The sequence below is a fragment of the Lontra canadensis genome, unplaced genomic scaffold (assembly GCF_010015895.1).
Source record: "Lontra canadensis isolate GAN:19392208 unplaced genomic scaffold, GSC_riverotter_1.0 scaffold1, whole genome shotgun sequence".
Lineage (NCBI taxonomy): Eukaryota > Metazoa > Chordata > Mammalia > Carnivora > Mustelidae > Lontra > Lontra canadensis.
Genome location: NW_022630995.1, coordinates 62,883,746 through 62,910,350, shown reverse-complemented (window position 1 = coordinate 62,910,350; position 26,605 = coordinate 62,883,746). Strand labels below are relative to the sequence as shown.

General features: G+C 58.6%; 1 protein-coding gene across 3 annotated transcripts; it reads right to left on the bottom strand.

Moving 5' to 3' along the window:
- WFS1 (wolframin ER transmembrane glycoprotein) lies at positions 1 to 26,605 on the bottom strand. Of its 3 annotated transcripts, none has more exons than XM_032855380.1 (8): positions 26,425 to 26,605; positions 18,728 to 18,960; positions 13,584 to 13,666; positions 12,863 to 13,007; positions 10,868 to 11,038; positions 9,095 to 9,175; positions 6,415 to 6,560; positions 1 to 1,833 (listed from the first exon to the last, which is right to left on the bottom strand). In XM_032855380.1, exons 2-8 carry the CDS (start codon positions 18,954 to 18,956, stop codon positions 25 to 27), a joined length of 2,664 nt encoding a protein of 887 aa, XP_032711271.1. In that variant the 5' UTR covers positions 18,957 to 18,960; positions 26,425 to 26,605; the 3' UTR covers positions 1 to 24. The 3 variants fall into 3 exon arrangements, with proteins under 3 accessions (XP_032711271.1, XP_032711264.1, XP_032711267.1); XM_032855373.1 differs by having other exon boundaries at positions 18,728 to 18,957; XM_032855376.1 differs by lacking the exon at positions 26,425 to 26,605 and adding an exon at positions 26,074 to 26,171 and having other exon boundaries at positions 18,728 to 18,957.

Sequence of the window (26,605 nt, the reverse complement as noted above, 5' to 3'; positions counted from 1 at the left end):
TGGGGGGCGGGGGATGGCACGGCCTCACGCCGCCGACAGGAACGGGAAGAAGAAGAAGTCGAAGGCGAACTTGACCGCGCCGTGCACGGTGCTGCGCCAGTCGCGCTCGATCTTCACGTGCCGCCGCGCCGGTGACAGCTGGGCCATGCAGTTGAGGCAGCTGATGGCCTTGAGCTCGAAGACAGGCCACTTGCTGCCCAGGCGGCCCTCGAGGACGGTGCTGAACTCGATGAGGCTGCCCTGGCGCAGGCCGAGCAGCACGTCCTTGAACTCGCCGCTGGCCCGCAGCACGATGTCCTTGGTCACGTCGTCCTCCTCCGGGCCACGGGAGCCGTTGGCGCTGCTGAACGGCATGCCCACTGTGATCTCGAACTTGTAGCGGTCGAACTTCTTGATGTGGCAGGGGTGCTTGGCCAGGCGCTTGAGGCGGCAGAGCTCCTCCTCAGCCGTAGGGCCATCGCCGGGGCCGCAGGCCGGGTAGGCCTCGCCGTAGAGGCAGCGCAGCCAGTCACCCACGAAGAATGGCAGCATGTTGATGGCTGCCTCGGCGCTGTTGTCGATCTCCGTGACGCGCACGTACTTGAAGCGGCCCGTCCATGTGACCCGGTGGCCCTCCAGGTGGCTGCACAGGATCTGCGTGCGGGCCATGTTGGTCTCCTTCCAGGCCCGGGGCCCACACAGGAAGCTGTACTGTGGCCAGGTCAGCGTGGAGTTGTACACCTTCATGCCCTCCGAGCGGTACACATAGAACCAGCAGAAGAGCACAATGGCCGTGAGCCACACCAGGATGAGCTTGACAATGGAGCTGCGCGTCAGGGACTTGACCATCCCCAGCACCGAGAAGTTGGCCTTGGTCCACCAGCGGACCAGCAGGGGCACGCTGCACACCAGCACAGCGACGGCGATCTTGGTGAGCTCCAGGGCCAGGAACCAGCGGGCAAACTGCACCACACCCACCAGCACCAGGCCGGCCACCAGGATCGGGAGGGCGAACAGGAAGAGGCAGTAGCCTATGGAGGCACGGATCAGCCCCAGGCCGGTGGACTCGAGCAGGATGACCACGCTCAGCTCGCACCACATGAAGCAGACCAGGTAGGGCACCAGGTAGCAGTAGGTGCCCTTGAAGTTCCTCAGCTGTGCCATGCGGAAGAAGAGGTACAGCAAGTAGACGTAGAGCAGGCAGGGGAGGCTGACGTTCAGGACGACGAGGGGGCCGAGGGGCACGGCGAGGAAGGTCTGGCCCAGTAGCTTCAGGGGGTGCAGGTTGAAGGGCAGCGTGGGCAGCAGGGAGAGCAGGCCAGCGGCCACCTCGGTCACCAGGGCCCTCCTGGTATAGGGCTCGGCGGAGGTGCTCAGGCTCATGTAGCTGGTGGCCGTGAAGAAGACGGACACGACGGCCAGCTCTGAGCAGGGAATGTAGTCCTTGCTGGCAAGGGGGAAGGAGAAGATGACGAAGGCGACGGACAGCAGGAAGTGGAGGTAGGGCTCCAGGTGGTTCCAGCCGAAGTTTACCTCGGCCTGCTCCACGTCCAGGTTGGGCTCGAAGCGCAGGAGCAGGCCTGTGAGGGTGCGGAAGCTCTCCCAGGCCCGGCTGTCCTGGAACACCTTGAGTGTACAGATCACCATGGAGATGAAGGACAGGTAGAAGACGACCAGGGGAATAAAGAGGGCGAAGAAGTCGATGGTCAGGTTGCTAATGATGAAGAAGAAGATGAGGGCGTTGATGTGGTGGGTGGGGACGATGGTTGACAGCCAGTGCACGCCTGCCCGGGACGCCATGTCGATCAGGTACTCTTTGATCTCTATGACGGCGTGCAAGGGGTATTTGACCACCTGGTGGGGGTGGATGCAAAGATGGAAATCGGAAGGAAGTCAGCACAGGAGCCCCAATGCCATCCTCAACACCCTGCCAGCCACCTGAGCTCTGCTTGAAGCAAACAGCTCACCCTGGACCCTTTGTCCCAGCGGCTCCTTCCTTTGTCAACACCCTCTGCACACGGTCACATCTTCCTCAGGCTCTGTGGTCCGGACAGATCTTCCCTCAATCCCACCCAGTCCTGCAGGTCCTGGCTCCTCTCCTCTGGGCCCCTGGAGTCCAGCCCTTGGATCCCCTCCCGTCCCAAACTTCTGCCAGGGTTTCTAGACTCCTGCAAACTAGTGTCCCCTTCCAGACCTCAGGTACGTGGAGAAAAGCACCTGGTTCCCCTCTGCCCTCCCCACCCAGCCTCGCTGGTGGAGACCAGAGCCCTGGCTGCCGGTGTGGGGGTGGGGCTTGTGACCTGGCCACCCCCGCAGCAGAGGCTGCCTGGCCGAGCCTTGCTCCCCCCGACCCCCATCCTCTAAAGGTAAAGAAACTGATACTTTCAAACCCATGAAGGGCTCTGATCAGTCCCAGGAGCGGCAGCAGATACGGGGAGCCCAGAATGAGAGCTCTGTGCAACCATGAACAGGGACCGCCTGTCCTGTCATAACCAAATGGAGATGATTCACCTGTAAGGGGCCAAGGAGACGTGCTCACTTGTGGGAGGGGACCCCAAAAAGCAGCTGCCTGCTACCACCCATTCCACACACCCGTGCTGCTCAGAATGGACACCACCCCCCACCACGGCCACTCCTGTAGTCTGCACCCAGTGTGAAGGGCAGGCTGACCCCCAGACTTCACACAGCAAAGGACGAATGAGGGACATGAGGTTGGTGAGCAGGGGCCAAGGGAGGAGGCAGGGGGTTGATTCTGCCCCACACCTATGCACTCCATACCTATGCACAACTCCCCAAGGCGTCCACCGGGCAGGGCACAGGGAAATGAGAGAGGGGCTAGAGGTGCTGGTGCTCAGATGGTATGGCGTGGGGGAGGCCAGGGGTCCAGGCGTGTCTGGAGGGGCAAATGTGTGGACCCCTGACCTCACGAGACACTCACGTGTGGGGGCAGGGAAGCCTGCCTGCGGCCCAGAGCCCCTCGGAGGTGGGGGGATGCCCACCACCGCCCAGTGAGGTGGGCAGCACAGCCACTGCCTCGTCTGCCTGGCTAGAGCATGAACCCGGCCAACGAGGTGGACCCTGGGGGAGCACAACTGAGTGATCACACCCGGATGCAGCTGTCATTGTTCAAGAGCCTTGGCTGTCAGCTCAGGAGGACCTGGAAGCAACAGGATAGTGTGCTTTCCACAGATGGGAGGGCGCCCGGCTCACATGCGAGTTGGGATATTAGGAAACATGTGTGTGCACACTGTCTATACACATACACACACGTACACGTGTGAAGAGCTGCGTTCCCTCTTACACATTTGTGACAGCCCACTTACCCTTGTTCTAGAACAAGAAAGGAAGTGAATGATCGACCTCCCAGCTCAGGGGTGCCAGTGACCTGCCCTGAGCGCAGCACCGCCCTCCCACGGAACCTGGATAGGCCCTAGCGAGTGTCGGTATGTGCTCCTGTCTGCAGTGGGAGCGGCTGTGAGCAGACTCCTCCAGACTTCCCCCAGGAGGGCCCCCCTGACACAGACACAGAGCCAGAGCCTGCATGCGTGCAGCGAATCCTCGATGAGGCAGCCCCAGCCAGTGGCAGGACAGACCACAGGTGTCCCCTGGGGCTGTTTAGCTTTCTGCCCTCCTCTGTACAAGCAGCCCGTGCCTGAAAACCAAGGAAATCTGAAATCTGTTCTCCCCTCACCTCCTGAACCATTCACACCTCTTCTTTGAGCCCGTGAGGCACACACTACAGGGTGGGGAGGAACTTGAAAAGACAATGAAGCTTCTCAAAAAAAACAAAAAAAAACAAAAAAAAACCAATCTGGATGGAACTAGAGGATGTTATGCTAAGCAAAGTAAGTCAATCAGAGAAAGATCATTATCATAAGATTTTACTCATAGATGGAATTTAAGAAACAAAACAGACAAAAAAAGAGCATAGGGGAAAGGAGGGAAAAATAAAATAAGAGGAAATCAGAGAGGGAGACAAACCATAGGAGACTCTTAACTCTAGGAAACAAACAAGGTTGCTGGAGGGAGGCATAGGGTACCTAGGGGATGGGCATTAAGGAGGACAGGAGATGTGATGAGCACTGGGTGTTACATAAGATTGATGAATAACTGAACTTTCTCTCTGAAACTAGTAATACAGTATATGTTAATTAATTGAATAAAAAAAACAATGAAGCTTCTCGAATATAGTGTCCAATGGTGTCTGGCCTCTGCCTGCACACTGAAGTCCCTGGGCCACTAGGACCAGGGAGTCCCTTCCTTTCGGGGCCCCAACTCAGCCCCTGGTCGCTTCCACCCAAGCCCTACTTCTGGGGCCCCACCCAAATGGGAAACAGAAAATCTTTTCTGTAGACCAAATCCAACAAATTAAAACAAACTGTTCCCTGAGCAGGAAAGAAATTTTTAAAAAACAAGCAAGGGATCCATTCTGTGATAGGACAGCATCTGTGACCAGGCAGTTGCAGCAAGGCCATCTCAACCTGACTCGGCTCAGACCCGAGTGACAGTGTGCACCCGCGGCCTTCCCGAAGATTCAGAGTGAAACTGAGGATTTTTAAATATTACTAAATTGACTCTCGTGAGGGCTTCATCTGCCACGAAAGTCAGGAGCAGCGCGGGGCTTGGAGTCTGGAGGTGCCCGTGGGAGTCGTGGCCGCTCAGAGGCACCTAGCGCTTCGCGGGGGCAGGAAGACAGAGCATGTGCCTCCCTCCTGCTCCGAAAAGCTGGAACAGTCTTGGGTTTTAGAGACACCTGCTAGGATCCATCATTGCTTTTTCACAAAAGCCTTTTGACAAGACAAACTGTAAAGGCATCAAAGTACTCTGACAACTTCAGAAACTAAAAGAAAACAGAGCCCCGTGTACTTCTTGTTCGAATACTTTAAATCTCTTCCCCAAAAAGGACTCTCAGAAGTTTTGACAGCACTGAGCTTGTCACCTGTAAGTAGGGTGACATAATTCACCATCCCAACCAGGCTGCCTCGAAAGCAGGCACTGTTAGCACCAAGCCCAGCCACGAAACCTGCCCGCAGTTCCCCAGACTCACCCCTTCACCTTTGACCCTCGCTGGCCTCCTCTTGGCCAAGAACCATGGCAAGCACTTCACCCACCTTCTCTCGCATTCTAGGGAAACTAACAGCGTCCGTCTGTGAACACACTTAGCCCAGGCCTGTCCGAGAGGACCTGCGATAAAGTTGTGAGCTCCCTTGGTCAAACTCCTGGGTCCCCTCAGCCTGTGGCTGAGAACTCATCCTGGACGCAGACCCTGTCCTCGGGGGACCCCTCTGCCCACGGATCCCGAGTGAGGCCACCACGCCGGCCGCCCTGGGCTGTGGCATCTCCGTGCACCGTTTCTGTGTCGGCCTCCCTACCTGGAGGGTGCCCGATCTGAGCCTCCACAGCCAGGCTCCCAGGAAGGGCTATACCGAGCTGCCTCCACTGGGGGGACTTTGGCACACTTCCTGTCCCTGCCACTCCTGCCCGCTGGTGGCCAGGCCATCCCCTGCCCTTCTGCATCACTGATGGTCATCCATACACACTCCTGCTCAAACATGTTCAGCTCCGAACAAGGGCCTCTTAGACGACTAACTCCATGGGCCTCATGATGATTTGCCTGCTCGGGGCCCCTCGCGTAGACAGACCTGCCTGAGTCAGGCAGCCACGCTTGGGGAAATCAGGGCGCGCTCTGCAAGGTGGGAGAGCTGCCCTGGGGAACCCGTGAGAATATGGCGTGGACCACGGTGACCACCTGCACTGTAAGTCTCAACCATGGGACCGAGAGTGAGTGCTGTCACAGCAGGGCCGTGACCCACCATCCCTGGCTCTGCAGACTCGTTTGTGTGCCCTCATTCCTCACTGCTGCTGCTGCTTGCTGGCCGCCGGCGGGACCAGGCTGCCTCCCTTCCTACAGCTCGCCGTGCCTTCCTCGCCCCCGCAGACCTAGGTGAACAGCTACCCTGGCAGGATCCTCAGGGTCTCCCAACATTAGCATTTTGCTTTTGGGGGAAGGCATCTTTGAGAAACCAACCTCCATTCCATGCTGTAAATGGATCATTTTTCAAAATGACAAAGTCTAAGTGAAAGTCAGACTCCAGCGCGTGGCACACTGCCGCCCGGAGTGCTTTGCCCAGAAAGACTCAGGAAGGCTCACCCGTCACTCCTGAGTATGCCCGCCCTCGACAGTGCCCTTGGGCTTAGAGCCTGAGTGCCCACAAAAGGCCCCATTTGGGAGAACACATCCTGTCCTCCAGGCAGAGGGAGGGAAGTCCGGGGAGGTGTGGCGAGTGAATGACCACAGGGATCATCCGTACAGAGTGCGCCTCCCCCGACAAGCTGTGCAGTCCCAAAGGCTTCCATGTCACACTGGGGCGTCCCATCTACCCCTCTGGATAGTAGGTGGGGGCCCTAGTGGTCAGAGCCCTCTGGCGCACTCACCTTCAGGCGCAGAGGCAGGTCCTCGGGACTCCTGCCTGCCAGCTCATCGTCATCATCGTCCTGCAGGAACAGGTTGGCAGGAATGACGCCCTTGGCATACTTTTTGGTGATCTCCACAAAGTCGTCCAGCGCTATGTAGCTCTTAGCTGGGCCAAACAGAGAGGGGCATGGGGTCACCCCACACAGCCATGCCAGGCAAGAATGTGGCTGGGGCCCAGTGGAAAGGGAGGCCAAGCAGGCTCGGGAAGAAGCGGTTCTCTGTCCAGGACAGACCGGTGGGCAAGGACAGCCAGCGGGGAGAAGACGTGGGATGGCCTTCATCTCACCTCTTCTCCTTGGTGACAAGCTGTCCCTCCCCTGAACTTCCCTCTCCTCAGCTCTCAAGCCCAGGGTCTGCCTGAGCAGAACTGGCAGCCACCTTCCTGCCCCGTCCTTCAGCCCTGGCTTCTCACAGCCTTACTGATGGCCGCCCTACAGCCCCACCACTTACCGACCCCTCCACTCAGTATGCAGCCACTGAGGGCTGACCACGTGCCAGGCACCTGGCCCTAGCACTGGCAACGCCTGGGATCTGTGCATGAACCCAGCATGTGCCCCAGGCTGGGGTCCTGGGCTAGTGGGGTCACGCTCAACAAGGCCAGACGAGGCCGGCTGCTCGCCACAGTCGTGTCCATGTCAAGACTGTCCCCCAGGCAGAGGGCAGCTGGGGAGATACGGTGAGGGAATTAACACAGCAATCACGTCATAAGCGGGCCGCCAGCTGCGGGGCCGTAACTCACCACAAGTTGCTGGGGCCGCCCGTGCAGGGGCTGTGTTCTGGGCACCGGAGGCGCCGGGGAAACTGGGACCAAAGCTGATCGCCAGAAGAAATCAATAAGCAGCAGCAAGAGCAAAGGGAACCGTGTCAGGAATGAGGCGAGCACCCCGGGAGAAGGTGGGATGCAGATAAGGGGCTGTGTGCCAACATGGGGGGCTGGAAGGCATCCAGGGCTGCACCCGGGCCACAGGCCACCATGAGCTGGAGTAGCCTGGGGCAGGGCCTGCACAGATGGCAGTAGCAGGTGGACACGTGTGGCTTGAGCTGATGTGAGAGAGCCGGTAGAGAAGACAGGGCCCAGTAGCCTGGGCTAGGCTGTGCATTTGGTGTCATGGGTGGCCTGACACCATAAGACTGGCCACCAAGGCCTGCAGTGTGGACACAGCGGTGTCTGATGATGGGTCATCAGTGCCTTGGACAGAGCCATTCTGGTGGGATGACAAGGGGATGGGATGGGGAGCCAGGACAGTGACTGCAGATGCCCCCATCCAGCTTCGTTAGCAAGGGGAACAAAGAAACAGGGTGGCTGCTATGGTTGTGAGGGGTCCAGAGAGGGTCTCATACCTTTTTTGCTGAGGTGAGAGGAATAAGCCCATGTTCACAGGCTTTTGGGAATGTCCCGGTGGGGAGGGTCTGGGAGCCCGCACTCGAGGGGAGGCTGGCCTGGCTGGCTGACAGCCGGGCGGGGACCCCTGGATGGCACCATTCACACCCACCACAGTGTCTCTGTCCAGCTCTCACCTCCGGGGGGCCTCAGACCCATCCCTCTGAGCCCAGAGCATGTGGTCTTCCCCTGGACCCCAGGACTTTCTAGCAGTTACCATGTGCACAGGGAAGTTCTGAGCGGTTAACCGTAAGGGGACTAGGGCAGAGAAGGCGTTGCTGAGCCTCCTCAGGAGGCACCAGCCCTCCTCGATTTCTGCCCAGAGGAATCTCTCAACCCAAACACAGTTGGACCCCCAGCACCTCTGTACTTAAAACCCATCTAGAACCTTGGATTCCTCTGGCGTCCACCAGCCACAGGTGTCTCTCCATGTCAGTGTCCTACCCCGCTTTACATCCCCCGAACAGAGCAAGAAAGTCAGTCTGTGCCCCCGACGTGCCCAAGGCCCCGGGAAAGCCAGACTCAGGATTCACGGCATCACCAGAGCTCTGACGACACTTCGCGGACTGACTGCTCCCCAGCCTGGTGGGAAGGGGTGTGTGCCCCTCTAATCTCCCCTCACTGTGCACACAAGGGGAAACTGAGGCTCAGAGAGGAAAACCAGGCCTGCCTGAGGTCATGAGGAGGGTAGCAGAGTGGGGGAGGAGCCGGGCCACCTGTCAGCACGGAGCAGCCCCTAGGTCCCTCTTGCTGCCTCCTTGGTAACCAAGACCAAGAGTCTGTCCACGCAGCTGGGCAGCTGCATATGGATTGAGGACCTCTCCTAATTGGATGCCCCAAAGGCACCCAGTTCTGTGTGCACCCGTACTCTGCATTCCTCACCTTCCCACAGCCTATGCTCTGGGAGTCCCCACACTCCGTTGGGTGCCCCCTCACTGGGCCTTTGTGTGAGGTTCCCTCCCCTTGCCCTTCAGGGGCTGACTGCCTCCTCACCCTTGCTGACCTGCTCAGGCACATGGATGCACTCCCACACCACCCCCGTCTCTCTGTCCTGTGAGGACTGTCCTACTGTCCTGTCCTGTGTCTGTTCTCCCTCATACCATGAGCTCCCGCTGGGCAGGCTCCAGATCCCACTGCCCAGAACACTGACAGCCCCATGCCTGGACTCTGCAGCAAGGAGTAGACATGGTGCCCAGGGTGCTAGGCGTAATGGCTTGGTCAAAGGGGGTCATGGATGCAGGACGGGAGGCCATACTCACATTCGCTGCTAACCAAGCGTTCCAGCACCCGCCTCTGCTTCTGTAGGGATTTGGGGACCGGGCCTGGCTGTGCCCCTCCATCTGTAGAGGACAGAGCAGAAAGAGAATCAAAGCAGGCTGTTCCGGGGCACCTGGGTGGCTCAGTGGGTCGAAGCCTCTGCTTTCGGCTCAGGTCATGATCCCAGGGTCCTGGGATCGAGCCCCACATCGGGCTCTCTGCTCAGCGGGGAGCCTGCTTCCTCCTCTCTCTCTGCCTGCTTCTCTGCCTACTTGTGATCTCTGTCTGTCAAATAAATAAATAAAATCTTTAAAAAAAAAAAAAAAAAGCAGTTCCGGCATGCTCTGCAGCATTCTAGAAACTGGTACGTGTGCTCAAGGGGCGTCCCTCAACTCTGGGGACCACAGGGCCTGCGGCCTCCACACAGCCTCTGATGGGGACAGCGACAGCCACCTCTCGGCCCCCGCTGGGTACAGCCGTCCCCTCTGCCAATGCAGCCAAGGCAATAGACACACCAGTTTTTGATCAGCACAACTTTTCCCCAGACATCTCTGCCGGCATTGCCCTTGGCAGGATTTTCCCCTAGGAAAGATGGAGCTCTCCGGGCACCAGGCCTTCCCTATCTCCCCAGCCTTCGTGCTGGAAGGGGCTCCACAACGAGTCTGTTCATAGCTGAGTGCTGAGCCCAGACTGAAATATTCTGCCCTTTTGTCAACATCTACCCCCTGCCACACCCATAATCCTGTGAGCATTCAAGTCTTCCAGCAAGCATGCCTTTGCGGGGTCAGGTCAGGCAGGAGTGAGGCAACACGAGGGAAGATGTGCTGTGACTCAGAGAGACTGAGGGCCATGGAAGTGGCCTGGTTTAGGGGGGCAGCAAGTGGGGGCTGCTCTGTGTCACTGCAGGAGCTCTGGGGCTTTCCAAGGGTGGCCTTGAGCTCACCACATCAAGCATGGCTCCCCGGGGTGCTGCCCTCCGAGACCCAGGCCTCATGGATACCTCCACTGGCCCCAGCATGTAGTCTTCCCAGTCCCGGCCCAGATAGCAGGCTAGTGCCTGGAGGCTCTAGTCGGCAGGGGTCCTACCGGGAAACTCCAGGAGAAGGGCACAATGTCTAGCCCACAGCCTTCTCTGCTGCTCTGCTGTGTTGGCGGGGGGCCCCAGCCCTGGTGGACCTGAGAGGGCTGGGCGCAGTCCTGGGCAGAAATCACACCTGAACAGATGGAAGCAGGTGCTCCTCCAGTAATGGGGAGGAAAGGTCAGGTTGGCCCCGGGGGATGGAGAGGCCGCACCCAGTTGGGGACGCCCATTCTTCTGCCCCATCTGTCCTTTGGGCTGGCTGTGGCTCAGAAGGCTGAGGGAGGGCTGTGGAGGCCAGTGATGAGGCCTGCCTCAGGGAGGCTGTCTGAGCCACAGTCAGCTCAGTGCTCCTGGAACCTCGGGGACTCAGGGACCCAGGTCCTGCTGCATCTGTGTTACTCTCCCCTGGCTCTGTCCCTTCAAGAGGAGCAGGACACCATGAGAATGACAAGACCTGTGGCTCTGCCAGTGGACTGCACCAGAGCTCGGGCAGGGCTTGGGAAGGAGACACCAAGAACAGAATTATACCCCAGAAGGGACCCTCCCTGGGCCTAGACCCCCAAAAAGGTCCCTGGGAGCCCCCAGTGAGCTCCTGGAGTCTCTGCAGGGCTCCCAAAGGGAAGCCCTGCAGAACTCCCCCAGAGAAGCCCACGAGCTCCCTGGGAAAGGCCCGGGGCCCGAAAGGCTCGCGTACCGTGCTCATTGACCTGACCGACGTTCTCCAGCAGCTCGGACACAGCCACCTGCTTCTTCTTCTTGGGGTTGAGCTTCCAGTACATGACCAGGGCCGCCTTGCGCACGGCCCGCTCCAGGTCCGTCTCGGAGGAGAGCTGCTTCACCTCCTGCTCGTTCTCAGAAGTGATGCCTACGAGACCAGAGGCATTGCTGGTTTTGTCCCGCCTGCCTGGGTGCCGCTGGCGAAGCTCCCAGAGCCGGCCAGCTCTGCCTGCGGGGGCCTGGGAGGGGACTCACATGAGATGCTGTGCAGGCTCCTCGGGTCACCAGAGCAGGAAGAGACATCTGCCCCAAAACGACATCTCGCCAAAAACCCTGCCAGGACCCACACTCCAGATCACGCTCAGCCTGGTCCTTCAGTGGGCCCTTCCCCGGGGTGAGCCTGTGGGCGAGCACATGCCGGGCCCTTGCCATGCTCCTGGTCGGCCTCCCCCGGCGACCCCCCAGGCAGGCATGTGCTAGACCTCCTTGTGCTCCTGGCCCACTTCCCTGTCCAATTTCCTCCTCACCAGCACCCTTGGGAGTAGGCATGGCTCTCCTCATTTATAGATGGGAAGCCAAGGCACAGAGGCGTCCTGGCCAGCCCTAGGCCGGAAGTCAGAGACAGGCAGAATGACAGGGAACCATGGGAGTCAGACTCAGGTAACCACGGTTATCAGCCTGGGTGCTGCCCCTCCTGAGGCGGCTGGGAAATCCGGTTCCCGCACCACCGGCCCTTTCCCAGGGAGATGGAGACTCCCCACGGAGAGAGATGGGACAGGTTTCACAGGCTGGCCTATGGCCATCTTTCTCCCTTTAACCCCACTGTCAGGGTCATCAGTGCCCCCCCCCCCCACCAAGGGCAGTAAGACATGAGATGGAGGGGGTACAGAAGTTTTTCTCCTTCTAAACATCTTCCAAATTTTCCACCGGAGCACACATTTCTCTCAAGATCAGAAAGCACTCGGTGTGAAAAAGTGGGGGGGGGGGGCGGTACGGGGCACACAGGGACCCCCACGGCCCTCTGCAGCACATGTCCTCAGGCCTGGTCCTGACTGGGCTCCCTCCTGGCCTCTGGGAACTGTTGGGTGTGGGTGCACTGACACGCCCCTGCCGGCGCAAGGCCCTTCCTCCCACTCCACAATGGGAGGGTGGGCTGGTGAGAAATCCTCGAGGACAGAAAGCCTCGATTCTGTTTCCAACGGCATCAGTCCCATTTCCAAAAAAAAGAAGATTCTATATAACACATAACTCTTAAAAACATTCTGATGCAAAACCAGAAAAAAACGCTTGACACTATAGAGCATTTCTCTGGGTTTCAAGGTTATGGGTAATTTGTATCTTTGTTTTCTATACATTCCAAGTTTTATATAATATCCATAAAACACCATCTGGAGAAAATCATTAAAAAAATACTTTATGACACACGCTACACGCTTCCATTTTCCTCTGAGGTTTGAAACTTCCAGAAGCACACTGCTCCATGGCCGCAGGATAATGGAGTAAGTGACCGCGAGTGGCCAGGCTATGTCTCACTGGTCCCCACCCCCACACCCGTTCGCTTCCTGGCAGTGAACGCACCTGAGCAGGTCTTCACTGGCCTATGGTCCCCCAGCCGTTCAGCCCAGACTGGAGGCAAAGTCAGCCCCAGAAGTTCCATCCTGACCTTGGGCCACTGTCACATTGTCCTATTGTGCCCTGCTGAAGCTGACCGTCCACAGGCTCTACGATGCACTCCTTGATCTGCATTAGAACCCAGAAGGGGTCCACTGACAGACCAACACAGACCGAAGAGGAGGACAGCGGCTTTGCCAGCGAAACATCCCACGTCATACTCCGGAAACATCTTCGGATCAAATCCACAGCGGAACAGAATTTACACCAGCCGATTTAGCAAGCAGTGCATGTCCCTCAGGGGCTGTGCCTGCCCCAAGCCTCCCTTGGACCCACCTGTCCGAGCCTCCCGTGGACCCACCTTTCCTGTCCGCCAGACACCGACGAAGAAGCTTGACGGCCTCGCGCCGGCCCTGCTTTGCGGCGAGGATCAGCCAGCCCACGGCGGTGCAGTTGTTCAGCTCCTCATCTGCGTTGCCCGCGAGCTGCAGGTAGTGTTTCCCCACCTGCAGCAAGAACCCGGTCAAGCCACACTCCGCGGCACCCCCCGTGTGCTGCACCAGGGCTCCTGCTCTGCATCCTGATCCTGACCTGTTTCCCAGACTGCCCCAGCAGTCTGGGGCTTCCCGACCCTCTTCTGCCCTGTCCTCCTGGCCAGCCTGCCTCCCCCACCCAGCTCGCCCAGGCCAGGAAGACAGGGGGTGGGATCGGGGCCCCTGGGGCGTCTGCCCCCAGCGGGCCCTGTGGGACCCTCGGGGCCCTTGATCCTCAGAAAACTGTGAGGAGTGTGTGGGCCCCCCTTCACAGATGAGAAGACGGGGTGCGGGGGGCCGGGGCACTGAGGGCAGACAGGAAGGAGGGAAGGCATCCCAGAGGAGGGGGGCCAAGATGGGGTGTGAGCTGGACAAGGGCGAGAACACGGGATCTGCAGAGGGTGGTGGAAGGCAAATGACACAGAGAACATGGGAACACAGCAAACAGGGGCCCGGCATCCCTGCTCCCCGTTCGCACAGCACCAGCTTCCCCCAGGGCCACTGTGCAGGGCCTGTGGGCTGAGCTTCCCACCGACACATGGTCCTCACCTCCGTCTGTGCCTTGGGATCCCCCGCTTTGGCCTTCTCCAGGACTTCTTCAAAGGGCACTTCCACATCTCCCCTCACGGGCCCTTTCACACAGGAGAAAAGCACACAGAATGTCACGAGGCTGGTCCTTGTTGCCTGTCTGGGAGTGGAGGGGACTACAACGTTGAATGGGCTCAGACCCAGGGCAGCTTGTCAAAATCCAGGTCAGACGCAGACAGAATATTCCAGCACGCTGCCTTCCAGTGATGCAGACAGCCCCAGAACATGGACAGCAAAACTGCTACGGAGGGGAGCAGCTCAGAGCAGCAGGAAGGACGAGGATGAGGGGGCATAGACGCCAGTCCCACCCTCACCCCCGAGCTCAGACCTGCTTGAGTTGGGCTCTAGAAAGATCCCAGGACTCCGGCGTGAAAGCCCCTGACCTAAATAAACACCTGTGCCCCAACAGACGAACCAAATCCATGTTTTCCAAGACTGCCATCTACATGCACATGAGTTCTGGAGGCCACGATCGGAGCGCGCACACACGTGCATATATGTTACATTTACGACAGTGAATCATGATCAACTTCCCACATTACTCTGCAGTGAAAGGCACCATCCCCACAGTTCAGAAACCCGTCGGAGGTATGTGCTCAGGCTGCTGGGCCTCCCCACTCCGCTGGGCCTTTGCATTATTCCCAACACTCACTGATTTTATAAAATGGGGCCACAAAACCACTCTGTGGATATATTTTCTTTTCGGGTCATTCTCCCAGTCAGTCCTTCCGGTGTGTTACTAGGCCCAAGGGCCCAAACATCATACAGCTCATACTATAGTCTACTTTCTAAAAAGTTATCCTGAGTTACGAAAGTATCATGGAAATACACCGACTTTACAACCTTACCAGCAATAGGCAGCCTAATGATAAAAAATTTAATAGTTATTTATTTATTTTTTACCAGTGTCTGCCTTTGCTTTATACAACGAATATGTGGGGGCCTCCGTCCTGCCCCACACCCCACCTTGGCAGGTCCTAGACACCTCCAGGCAACAGAGAGCTGTTTATCGCTGTGACTTGTCCCCAGGACAGCAGGGCCTCAACGCTCTGTGCCTGCTCACACTCCCACATTGGCATCGGTTCTGACGGTCCAGCTCTGAACCCCAGCACGCTCCTGCAGCTCCAGCCGGAGACCTGGGAGCCAGCCTTGCTTCCTCTGCCCTCATCTCCACCTGCCCCTCGGCCACCACTCTGCCTGGCAGCTGGGGTTGCCTCCTTTTTAATGTGACACAGAGCATGTCTCCCTCTCATTTAGACCCTCCAACGCTCCCCCAAACACCCTTCTCCTTATCATGACCCTCAAGGGCCCGCCTGGCTGACCTCCTAACCCTGTACTCTGACTCCTTCCCAAGGGGCCATCAGTCTTGGAGCCCGGAGTCCAGCACGGCCCCACACCGTGCAGGTCCTTCTTCATGTACTCACCTGGGATCCCTCCCGGAGGGAGGCTGTGGCCCTGCAGCTGGGAGGCCTCATGGCACTGGCAGTCCTGCTGGTGATCCGCCCTCGCCCACCGAGGTCAGCAGAAAGGGCGCCTCATGCTCCCCAGGCCCCCATAACATCAGCTGTCCTCAGCACAGCGCCTGCCCTCCAGGACGGTTGTTTGCTTCTGGCTCTCCCAGGCCCAGGGCTCCTGGGGGGCAGGGCTGAGCCTCACCAGGGTCTCCAGCCCAGCTGTCTCTGCTTCAGTCATGCACTGGGCTCTCTGGAGAGATAGCCCCAAGCACTGGGCACACCGCCCCCGCCCCCGCCCCCCCCCCTCCCCAGTAAGCAGAGAGTCCCTGAGTGTGTTCAAATCTCGACCTCACGGTCACCGGCCAGTGTTCCAGTCTGAGTATGTTGGAGAAGCAACAAGTTAATCCAGATATAACCTAAAGTGGGGCCTGGCACGGAAAGCATTCCTTCTATACTCATGCTTTGCGACCTGTGGGCACCTAACTGGGGCTCGCTACACCTTTGCAGACGCACAGGTTAGGGATCCAACACAGGCCCATGAAGCCCCTCCCTGGGCAGATGTGCTCTGGGTTCTGCAGGGCCAGCAGGGCAGGGCCTGCTGTGTCCGCCTGTGACCGGCGATGGACCCAGAGCAGCACAGCCTGGATGTGGGTCTGGGACCCCAAGATGGCAAGACTGCCAGGGCCTGCTTCTCTCCGTCTTTTGGGGGGCGGAAGGCAAACAAAGCTCTCGGTTGTTTCCTGACTCCCACCCGAAACTTGTGGTCTCGACACTACCCTCCAAGGAGAGTCTGCATGCTCAGATTGAAACCAAGTGTGTTTCCACTGGTTTCTGTGCCCTGCAGCAGTGAGGCATCTGTGGCTGGGAACCCAGGGTCAGGACCCCTCGTCTGCCCAGAGGCCTTGGAAACAAAGCAGAGAAATGGCGATCTTTCAAGGAGATGCAAAGATCAGAAGTGCCCAAGGAGTGGGTGAGTTTCTGGAATGAATGAGGCACTGGCCTGACGTGAACTGCACAGGGGAGACTCAAGCCAGCTTCCATAACAGCTCCATCTCCCAGGGGGCCCAGGTCACCTGTGGGCCCATCACTCAGCAGCTGGGCATTTGAGCAAGTCTGTGCCTCAGTTTCCTCACCTCTGAGTGGGGCAACAACAGAGCTCCCCCCCCCAGGTCATTGTGAGGGGATCAGATGTGGCCCAGGGAAAGCCCTGAAGACAGGGCCGGCCACACGGTACACACAGATGTGCACAGCAGGTGCCCATCGAGAGCTGGGGGCTTCTGCACAGGCAGCATGGCTAAGCCGGGGGTGGGCATCTTAAGCAGCAGCCTCTCTGGGGGAAGGAAAACACGACAAAGCCTGGGTGAGCTGGAGAAATGGGAGGGGAGGTGTGACCAGGTGGCAGTGGGGGCTGGCCTTCCTCAACTCGTCCAGACCACCTGGCGGAACGAAGCCTCCTCTCAGCAGCCTGGGACTAAGGGAGAGATGGCCGAGCATCCTGCCTGCTGCAGGGGAGGCGGTCAAGAAAGCACCCCCCAACACACACACGACACACACGTGTACACGACTAGCATGCGGCATGAGCCTCCCTTGGGGGAGAGAAGGAATCTGGGGCATGCACACAGAAGCCAGACATGCATGGCCCTGAGCTAATATGAAGACCAGTCACCAAAGAGGTTCTTGGTGGGTGGGGGTCAAAAAACAGCGGGTGCCCCTTCTAGGAGGGTTGAAGAGGATCTCCGTGAAGGAACCAGGGGGTCAGGCTGCTTGGTAACATGAAGCACAAGGCACCCACTATCTCGGGGCCCCAATGCTGGGTGCCTGCAGGGGACGAAGGGGCCCGTGCTAAGCATTAACGCTCCCATACATGCCAGGGCCTGAGGAACGTCTCCCCGAGGCACATGGTCCTGGCACTGGTGTGATCCCCATGTGACCCCACAGGGCTGGTGTGGTTGTGCCTACTTTACAGTTGCAGAAATGGGCTCAGTGTGGCCTCCTGAAGCCCTCAGAGGCACGTGGCTCAAGGGCCTGGGCCAAGACGGACCTGTCTCTGGCCCTCCCTGGGCCACTCAGAGCCCTGACAGTCAGTAACAATCCACGGGGACAGACACGCACTCCAGGGAGTCCCAGCTGAGAAACATTCCCGGAGAACTGGCGCTGGAGTCACCTGCAGAAAGCGTTTTATAAGCTGTCGGTTTCAACACAGTGAATCACAAAATCCATTTAACTGTCCACAAGCAGCATCGCTTTTACAGAAAAGGCACCGAACGGATCAGACTCCTCTCACGCAGTAAGGAAGAACGGTGTTCGGGAAATCTCTGTTCCCACTGAGTGTGTGTGTGTGTGCGCGCGCACGTGCGCCTGCATGCGTGCGCATACACACGGGTGCACAGGCACCCACATCAGGTGAGGATGGCACAGCGTTTCCTGCTGTGGGTCAAGGTCAGGAAGTTTAGGAGGCAGTGGGGCCCTCAGGATGGGTAGGATTTCAGCAGGGGCGGGGGGTGGAGGAGGGCACATTCTGGGTGGGGCAAAGGGAGGTGGGGAAGCATGGGGTGGACCAGCGCTGGCGTGCTGGGAGATGGGGACCTGGTGCTCAGGGTGGGCCTGCACGATCCTATCTGTAATCAGAGTGAACAGCCTACACTGCGGGGCTGGTTCCGTTGAGAGTAAGACATCCAGCATACTGGAAAGCCTTGGGTAAAGTACCAGAAAGAACACTGCCAGTACCAGTGACATTTCCCACAAACATCAGAGCCAGAGGCTTGGGGCCCTTCCACCCACAGGAGCCCCGGGAGCCTGAAGACACTCAGACCAGGTCGGTGCTCCAGCCCAGGGACCAGTCCTGCGTGCAGCTCCCTCCTGGCGTATCTCCATCATAGGCCAGACCCATAACCATTATCACCCTGAGCCCTCACTTTTCCGCTCCAGACCGGATTCACCTATGACACCCATGGCCACTCAGGGCCATGCTCAGTGGGCAGGAGGTGGACGGAAGATGGACCAAGCCCTAGCACTCCTGCCTGAGGGTCAGCGAGGCAGTCGGTCCCATGATCAACTGTCCTGTCCCACTCTGGTCCTCACACCAGCTCACCTCTGCCCCTGGGAGGTGCCTCCGGGGAAGGCCTCAGGGAGCAGAAACCTGAAGAGGCCCCAGAGTGCCAGGGGGCAGGGCAGCTCTTAGCAGTCCAGCTTGGGGATGGAGGATGATCCCGAGGGCACTGGGGACCCAGGCCTAGGTGCATTCCAGGGTGGCAGCTGGCCCCTGAGGGGAGTGGCCATGTGGGTCCCCAGACCAAGAAGAGCTCCCTGGCCAAATGGCCCTGAGGAGTGGCCATGATGGGCAGGAGACCACATGGGCTCCCCCGAGCACCATGTGGGACCAGGGCTGGGGTAGTCGGGGAGAAAGTCTTCCTCTCACTCCACAGTGCCTGGTGTGGAACCAGCCTGGAGTGTGCACAAATCAGTGCTGGAGCCATCAGATCGTAAATAAAATAGGGAAATGTGACTTCTGCTACCACCCAAGTCCGTGCATCAAGAGCAAAGCCCGCTGCGCAGGTGGGAGCCCAAGGCACCCAGCCCACAGGAGGAACCAGGCAGGGCACCTGGGCCCAGGACTTGCTGCCCACCTGGCTTTCAGCCCCAGCCCCTTACCTGTTCGGTCTGCTCTTTCTCGGCTCCGAGCACTCGGGGCCCGAGCCAAAGCTGAGGCAGCTGTGTCTCCCACGTCTGGTCCAGGGCCAACCTGGGGTCCAGGAGCTCGGGGCGCCTCACTCTTGTCCTGCTCCAATGAGGCAGTAGCATTGAGCCTCGAGCGGGCCTGGGGCTGCAGCGACGGAGGCTGTGGGCCAGAGGGGCTGGCAGGGGGAGCACCAGGGTCCATCCTGCTGGCGAGAAAAACCAAGGGTCAGACGCACAAGGGCGGCCAGGCCCAGCCTGCTCTGGCCTCGAGTGTTGGGCAGAAAGGGGACAGAAAAGAGAACCGGGGGTGGGGGGGTGGGGGGGGGGGGGCCGGGGGGGGCAGTCGGGGAGCGTCTGCCTCTGGCTCAGGTCATGATCCCAGGGTGGGAAGCCTACTTCTTCTCCCACTCGCCCTGCTTGTGTTCCCTCTCTCACTGTCTCTCTCTGTCAAGTAAATAAATAAAATCTTAAAAAAAAAAAAAAAAGAAAGAAAAGAAATGGGGTGAGGGCCGCTTCATGCCCTGTATGAGATCTCACTCAACCTCACGGCAGCCCCAAGACCATGCCCATTTCACAGATGAGGAAACTGAGGGAAGAAATCCACTCAAGGCCTCTGGCTCAACGGGCCCCATCGCAGTCATGAGCTTGGGCCCTATGTCTTCAGGCCTGAAGTCCCCTGCCTCAGCAGGCACAAGCCCTGTGACCTCAGTGTCCTTGCCTGAGCAGCAGGGACGGTGCAAAGTTGTTTGAGGGTCCGGTGAGATAATCCACACGGGGCACTGAGCATAGTGCCTGGCTTGGGGAGCTGAAGTGTGGCCTCCACCTTGTATGTCCCCCCTCCAATCTGTGAAGGTGACCCTACTTGCAGATGTAATTAAGGATCTTGAAATGAGGTCATCCTGGATTAGGATGGGCCCCCATCCAATGACCAGTGTCCTGAGAAGAGGAGGGAAACACAGAGACATAGAGAGAAGAATGTCATGTGAAAACAGAGCATGGGACAGGAGGTGCGGCTGCAAACCAAGGGCCACCAGGGGTCATTGCCTTCACCACAAGCCAGGAGAGAGGTGGGGAAGGATGACCTCTCAGAGTTCCCAGAAGGAACCAACCACAGAGTAAGAGTTAAATGTTAGCAGGTAAGTGAAAGGAGAATTGGATGCAGGGGAGAAGGGAAGGGGTGGGGGCCCAGGAAGGGGGGAGGCAAACAACCCATGAAGCCAGGATTTAGGCAGATGTGACCGATGGCAAAGCCCTCTGTGCCAGGCCTGAAAGACTGGACAAGACCCACCAGGCTTGGATGCCACCAGACATGAACATGCACTAAAAGGCAGAGCGAGGTGCCCAAGAACAGAGAATGGACTGGAACAGACTAGAGAGCCTAGTGCTTCTACAGCCCTCTCATGACAGGGAAAGGGCTCAGTCAGTCAGTAAAAGGGACCTCATGTGCTGATTAGCAAAATGGCAGAAACCACCACTGACACAATGGAGCCGAAAGCTCTGGGAGGTGCCCCAGCCCCAGGATCCCCAACCTGGGGGCCCTGGATGGGTTTCAGGAGACAGAGACCCCTGAAACTGTCGGGATGACATGTGCACTGGATGGGGGACCCGGGTGGCTTTTCCTTAGACTCCAAAAAGATGCTATGACCCTCCCCAGACTCAAGGCCACATCTGTCCTCTTCACTGAGATGAGGAAAGCGAGCACAGAGCAGGGAGAGGCTGCTCATGTGGAGACCTGGCCCCGTGCCCCCCGGCTCTGTGGTCCTGAGCAGGCCATGCCCCTCTGCTTCCTCCACTGTAAATGGGACAAGTCAGCTCACGAGAGGACCCCGTGAGGACCAGATGAGAGGACAGGCTGCACACAGGGGCCAGGCACCCCCAAACGCCCAGCACCAAGCCCCAGGCCTGCCACAGTAGGGGCCCCTTGGATGTTTCTGGAGACGACGGTCACAGGAAGAGCTGCAGTGGCCCCAGGAGCCACATGCCTGTTTCCAGGGGCTACACAACCAGGCCTGCTCTGTCCCCAGCCACAGTGGGTCCTGAAGATGGGATCTGTGTCCGCCAAACAACCCCATAGATTTCAATCTGGACATTCCTCCGTCTGAAACACTGAGTCCTTATTTTAAAACATCCCCCAGGGGCAAGACAAGAGCACGGCCGAGCCACGTGAATCTGCCTGGAAATCAACATCCTGCTCGGTGCTGTTTCCAAACTGCAGGCTTCAGGGAACCCAACCAAGAGGCGGCTTCTATGAAACTCGCCATTCAGCTGCACGTGTAGACCAGAGCGAGCACGTAGCCAGGAGTGGGCCGGGGAAACCCGCGGTGACAAGCCACACGGAACCAAGTCATGCGGAACACCCACCCCTGACCCAAGATAGCCAACACGTCAGTTCTTCAGACCACATAGGGCCACGTCCTGCCAAGCCACCTCCCCTGGCCCGCTGCCCCCAGGATCAAGAGCCATCTCCTCGGAACAGCAGAGTACAGCTCGCCTTGATGAGAGCCAACGTGCACCGCCGCACCTGTGTTGGGAACAGCAGCAGGAACGGACGTGTATCTGGGCTGTGCTCTGCTCTCCACGCTTCCAGTGCATGTTCTCGGGGGTGGGGGACTGCACACAGTGCTGGGAGCTGGGTACCACCACTGGCCAGTGTGACAGGCAGATGGGTGGCTTAGCCTTCAATCCTCACCCCGTTTCACAGACAAGGAAATGCGGGTCCAGAAAGGTAGGATACGTGCTCGAGGCCACACAGCTCACGGTGTCAGAGCTGGAATTCAACTCCACAAAGCCCATTTCTGAAAAGGGGGCCTCTCACAATCCAACCCCAGCCTCGAGGCCACACAGCTCACGGTGTCAGAGCTGGAATTCAACTCCACAAAGCCCATTTCTGAAAAGGGGGCCTCTCACAATCCAACCCCAGCCACGCCTGCCCTTCTCTCCCTGCCCCTCCCAGAGCTGCTATGTGGCCTGCGCCGGTGCTCTGGCAGAGAGAGAGCCCTCCTCCCCCAGTGCTGGGGCCCAACGTGCCTCCTTCCTGGGAGTGTCCCCGCTGCCTCTGCTGAGTCCCATCTCAGGTAGAACCATCCTCTACCAGCAGACTCCAGGCCAGGGACAGTGTTATCCCTGGCCAACGGGACACAATTTTACTAACACGTGACATGGGGAGTGAGTCCCAGTTTTACCCAGGACCTGCAGCGACTAAATCTCACTCACTGTGTCTCAGTTTCCTCATCTGTAAAATGGGAAAAACACCTCCCATGGAGGGGTGCCATAGGGATTAAGGGCGTGAAAGAAGAGAAAGTAATCTGCAAACCATAAAACATTAAAACGAACAAACAACCAAGCAAGCAAGCACACCCAAGCTGGTCCTCCCGGGTGCTACACCAGGGTGTGGTCCGTTGAAAAACACATTCTGGGAGGAACCACAGGGAACCACGGGTTCTGGGTGGCCTGTGGGTTAAGTATTAGGCATATCATACAACAGTAAAAATAACTGTTTTAAGTAAAATCTCTGCTTAGTAAGAATGGAAGAATAAAAGAAAATTAATTTTCGGGGTCTCTGAGAGTTGCTTAAGCCCTTTGGGGAGAAAAGGGCTTATTATTTACAAACGAGACAACTCACTGCCAGGGTTGGGTCACAGGGAGGATCACAGACCATCTCCTGGTGGAAGGACCCACATGGCGGTCCCACCTTTCCTGCTGTTACGCGTTCTCTTGCCTGGGATGCTGCGAGCCCTGCAGGCGGGGGCTGCGTCTCCTTATCCTGGAGCACCTGCTGCCCGGCCTGGCACGCATCCCGGATCTCATGCGCAAGGTACACGGGGACAGCCTGCTCTCGGGGAGGCAGCAAGCTTAGGGGACCTTACTGTGTGACTTCAAGCGATTCCCACCCTGCAGACCCCAGCACCCCGAAAGCAAACAGGGAGCATCTACCTGCCTCGGCCCCAGCTCCAAGACCCCTCCAAACTGTCTGCTAGGGGGCCGCCAACCCCACTGCCTGCTGATGGCTCCAGCAGTAGCCTGGAACCCGTCATTGTGTAAGACCAAAAAAGCAAAGTGGCTGGCATTCTTTCCACATGAGTACCAAGGCATATTTTTAACCCATCAAAACACAAAATACCAACACTGAGGAGCTCGGCTGAAGAGCTGCAGGGACCATGTCTCTAGCGAGACGTGCAGCAGAATGGCCACGTGTGGCCTTCTGCCCCAAACGCTCTAATCTGGCCCCACTCTGCTCCCCTCCCTGGGGTGAGGGGCAGCCCCACCTCTGAAACAAGCCCCCACAGGAAGGCTTAAAGTTGCTCCAGCACCTTCTGACCGGAGCCTTCACACTAGAATCCCAGCCCCGGCGAAGAAGCAGGGATGCCCACAGGTTTCACACACGAGGGTGTCTGACGTGGCCACACTTTCTGGCACCGTCCAGAGGGGAGTTAAGAACATTACATCCCCTCGGCACAGTGCTATCCTACAAAAATGTTAGCCATGACCCCATATACAAATAAACATTTATGGTCAAGGAAAATGTTGGTATAACACTGTTAAGCCAGATTTAAAGCAGCATGAGAATTATCCTGTCTCTTCAGAATGAAAACGACATCTACCTGCAGAAAAAGATGAAAGACAAAATACTGGCTCTCTCTGGGTAGAGGAATTATGAGTGGTTTTATTTTATTCTTTTTTCTAATTGTATTTCCCTAATTTTCTATAATAAACGTATAAGGTGTTTGAAACGAAAACAAAATATATTTTACAACCTGCCTGTGACTGAGCTCTAAGGGAAAGGGCCCCGGGGGTGACCCAGCATCTGGAGTGTCTGCTCCAGCATGGCCTGGCCCAGCCCTCTGGCAGAGGGCTACTCCTCAAGACAAGGGCACAAAGCCCTTGGAGGCTCCCAGATACCTATTTTTGCCCCAGAGTATTAAGGGCCAAACCAAGGAACATTCCGACACCACTCGATGTGCCAAGTTCATAGAAACAAAGTGGGAGGCAAGTTGGGAATGCCCCAGTCCTTCATCAAGGACAGCCACTAGCGTCTGCTGAATGGCCGAGTCTGTACTACACACCTGCTCTGAGCCAGGCCCCGATGGGTCAGCAGACACGGACTGGGGGCTGATCCTTCTCCAGGCATGGCGCTGGGCCTCCCTGCCCCAGGCAGCAATACAGCTGGCCTTGGAGCGCTCACACCCAGTGGGAAGGATAACACCTAAACTGACAACTACAAAGACGAGCAGCATCTGGGACGCAAATACCCAGTGGGGGAAGGGGGTCTTGCTAGCCTTAGGAAGGCAGGGGAGGGACTGTGGAAGAGAGGCCTTGACTCAGCGTTCAAGTCAAGCAGGTGTGAGCCAGGTGAGGGTAGAAGGAAAGAGGAATGGAGGAACGTGGGCATTCCAACAGGGGACTGTCCTGGAGAAAATGCAGTGGAGGGAGAGTGACCAGCCGTGTGGCCAGGAAGGTGTAGGTGGCTGGGAAGTGACCGCTGGGGAGGGGACACAGGAATGAGAGAAAAGTCTGTGTGGGCAGAAAGGGCAGGTCCCAAGGGCCTGAAGGAACTCCGGGCTTTGGAGGCAGAGCTGAGCCTAGGGCCAGAAGGAGTTAGGGAGGACAGTGCTGAGCAGGGAGGTGACAATTAAAGAACCACCGGGGTGGGGGGGGGCGCCTGGGTGGCTCAGTGGGTTAAACCTTGAGCCTTCAGCTCAGGTCATGATCTCAGGGTCCTGGGATTGAGCCCCATATCGGGCTCTCTGCTCAGCGGGGAGCCTGCTTCCTCTTCTCTCTGCCTGCCTCTCTGCCTCATTGTGGCCTCTCTGTCTCTCTCTCTGTTAAATAAATAAATAAAATATTAAAAAAAAAAAAAAAAAGAAAGAAAGAAACACCGGGGCTGTGTGGGGACAGGATGGGGAGCCCAGGGATGGGGCTGGGTGGCCATCTGGGGAAAGGTAAGGAGGCCTGGACCAGGGCAGGCATCTGACTGCAGCTCTGGGGCTGGAAGAGACAGGAGTATTGCCAACTGAATGTGAGGGGTGGGGGAGCAGAGGGTGACTTGGTTTGTGTCTGGGGGCCAGCACAGCAGTGCTACTTTCTGAGGTGGGGACATGGGAGAGGGCGAGAGCCATATAAAGCATAAAGTTCCCTCCCTGTTAGGATTCTTATCATCGCCATCACAGAGCAGGGTTTGGTCTCTGTCCTAGGGCTTAGGCACCTCTGGGAGTGGGGGGCAGGACTGAGCTGGAGTCCCCTCTTTGACCAGCCCCCAAGGCCTGTCGAGCCCTGGTGTAGGAGGGGCTGGGAAAGCGTGAGCAGGGAGCCCCCCTCCCCCACAGTCTTCCATCCTGGGAGAGAAGGTGTGATGTGGTCTCCCAGCAACCTTCCCTGTGCTCAAAGGTCCATCTGCTTGGGGGCGTGGGGGGTGCAGGGGTGCAGCAAAGGAGTGGTTTTATAAGCGAAGTTTCCTCTAAATCTCTGGTCAGACACCACGGGGCTCCCATGAGAAGCCCATCCCCTTGGAGACACCGGGCCAGGACCAGGCAGTGGAAAGCATGGCCTCTGGGCTTCTGCTGACATGGCACCCTTGCTAGGGCCGCAGTAAGAACAGGCGACCAGCACAGAGGTCCCCAGGGCACTCTGCAAGTGACAGATCCTACCAGAAGGGAAAGCCCTTCACAAACAGGCCAAATGCCAGGGTCACTGTCCAAGGTGAGGAGAGGCAGGACGGGGCTTGCTTTCAATGCAGATCCCAGGCGGAAGGCTTCCGCCAGGCTCTATGTGGTCCTGGACAGGTCACTCGTCCCCAGGGAGCCTCAGCTCCATCATGTGTCCACTGGGGCTCTAACTCCCACTCCTGTAAGACTGGGGTGGGGGAGGGGACTGTAAATCTGGTACAACTGTTAGCTCCTTGGAATTCTCAGCATCAACTACAAGAACTGCGCGGGGCGGACATGGCTCCATCACATCCCAAAGGGCCGGGCGAGATTCCTCAGAAAGTTTCCATCGGTCACAATGGAAATTCATGGCGCGGAGGGCCAGCCAAGGGCCGGGTTCACCGGAGCCAAGCCGGGACCCAGAGGGACTGCCCCTGCCCATCCCCTTACCTAGGAGCAGCCTAGGGGACAGTGAGCCCCGCATTGATTCTAAGTGGGTGGTGGGAGCTTCAGCTTGACCCAGGGGCTACCCCCCCATCCCGGCGGGCCGGGTCCCCGGTGTGGGCTGGACCCCCGCCGATCCCGCGGCCCCACCCGCACCCCCGCGGGCACTGAGGGCCGCCCTGGGTGCCGCGGAGTCCGGCCGACGGCCGCGGGGGAAGGGCCATGACGGGGCACCTCGGGACCGGCGCTGCGGGACGCAGGGTGGGGCGTCTCCGGCCACCCTCCCGCCATCCGCGGGCCCCCCGGGGCTACGGCCGTTGGCCGCTCGGTGCCCGCCGCGCGCGGGGCTCCGCGACTCCCGAGGGGGCTCACCCCTCCCCCGGAAGTCCCAACCCAGGCCCCGGCGGGGGTCGCCGCGGGGGTCGTCGTGCGGGCGGGACCCCAGCCGCTCGCCTTCTGGGGACCTTGTGCGGGTGATCCTGGGGGCAGCCGCACAGATGGAGAAACTGAAGCCCGAAGCGGGCGGGGCCTCCCGGCTCCCTTTCCAGTCCCCCGCGCGGCTGTCCTCCGCCCCGAAGTACTCACCCGGCCGCGAGTGGGCCGCACGCGACTCCGCGACGCCTTCGGGCCTCCCGGCCTGTGGCAAAGTTGTTCGCGAGGAGCCGGACACCTAGAGGCGGGAGCTAAGACGCGGGGCCGAGGGAGAGACGCGACCAGCTGAGGGAGCGGGCGAGCGCGGCCCTCCGCGGAGGGGCGGGGCCGGGGG

Bases quoted from the DNA above. Each gene is read 5' to 3' on its own strand.
- WFS1 (XM_032855380.1), bottom strand. From the start codon at position 18,956: ATGGACCCTGGTGCTCCCCCTGCCAGCCCCTCTGGCCCACAGCCTCCG. The intron at 13,008-13,583 runs GTGAGGACCATG...TTCTTGCTGCAG, and splicing joins ATCCCAAGGCACAGACGGAG to GTGGGGAAACACTACCTGCA. The intron at 11,039-12,862 runs GTGGGTCCACGG...CTGGTCTCGTAG, and splicing joins GTGTCTGGCGGACAGGAAAG to GCATCACTTCTGAGAACGAG.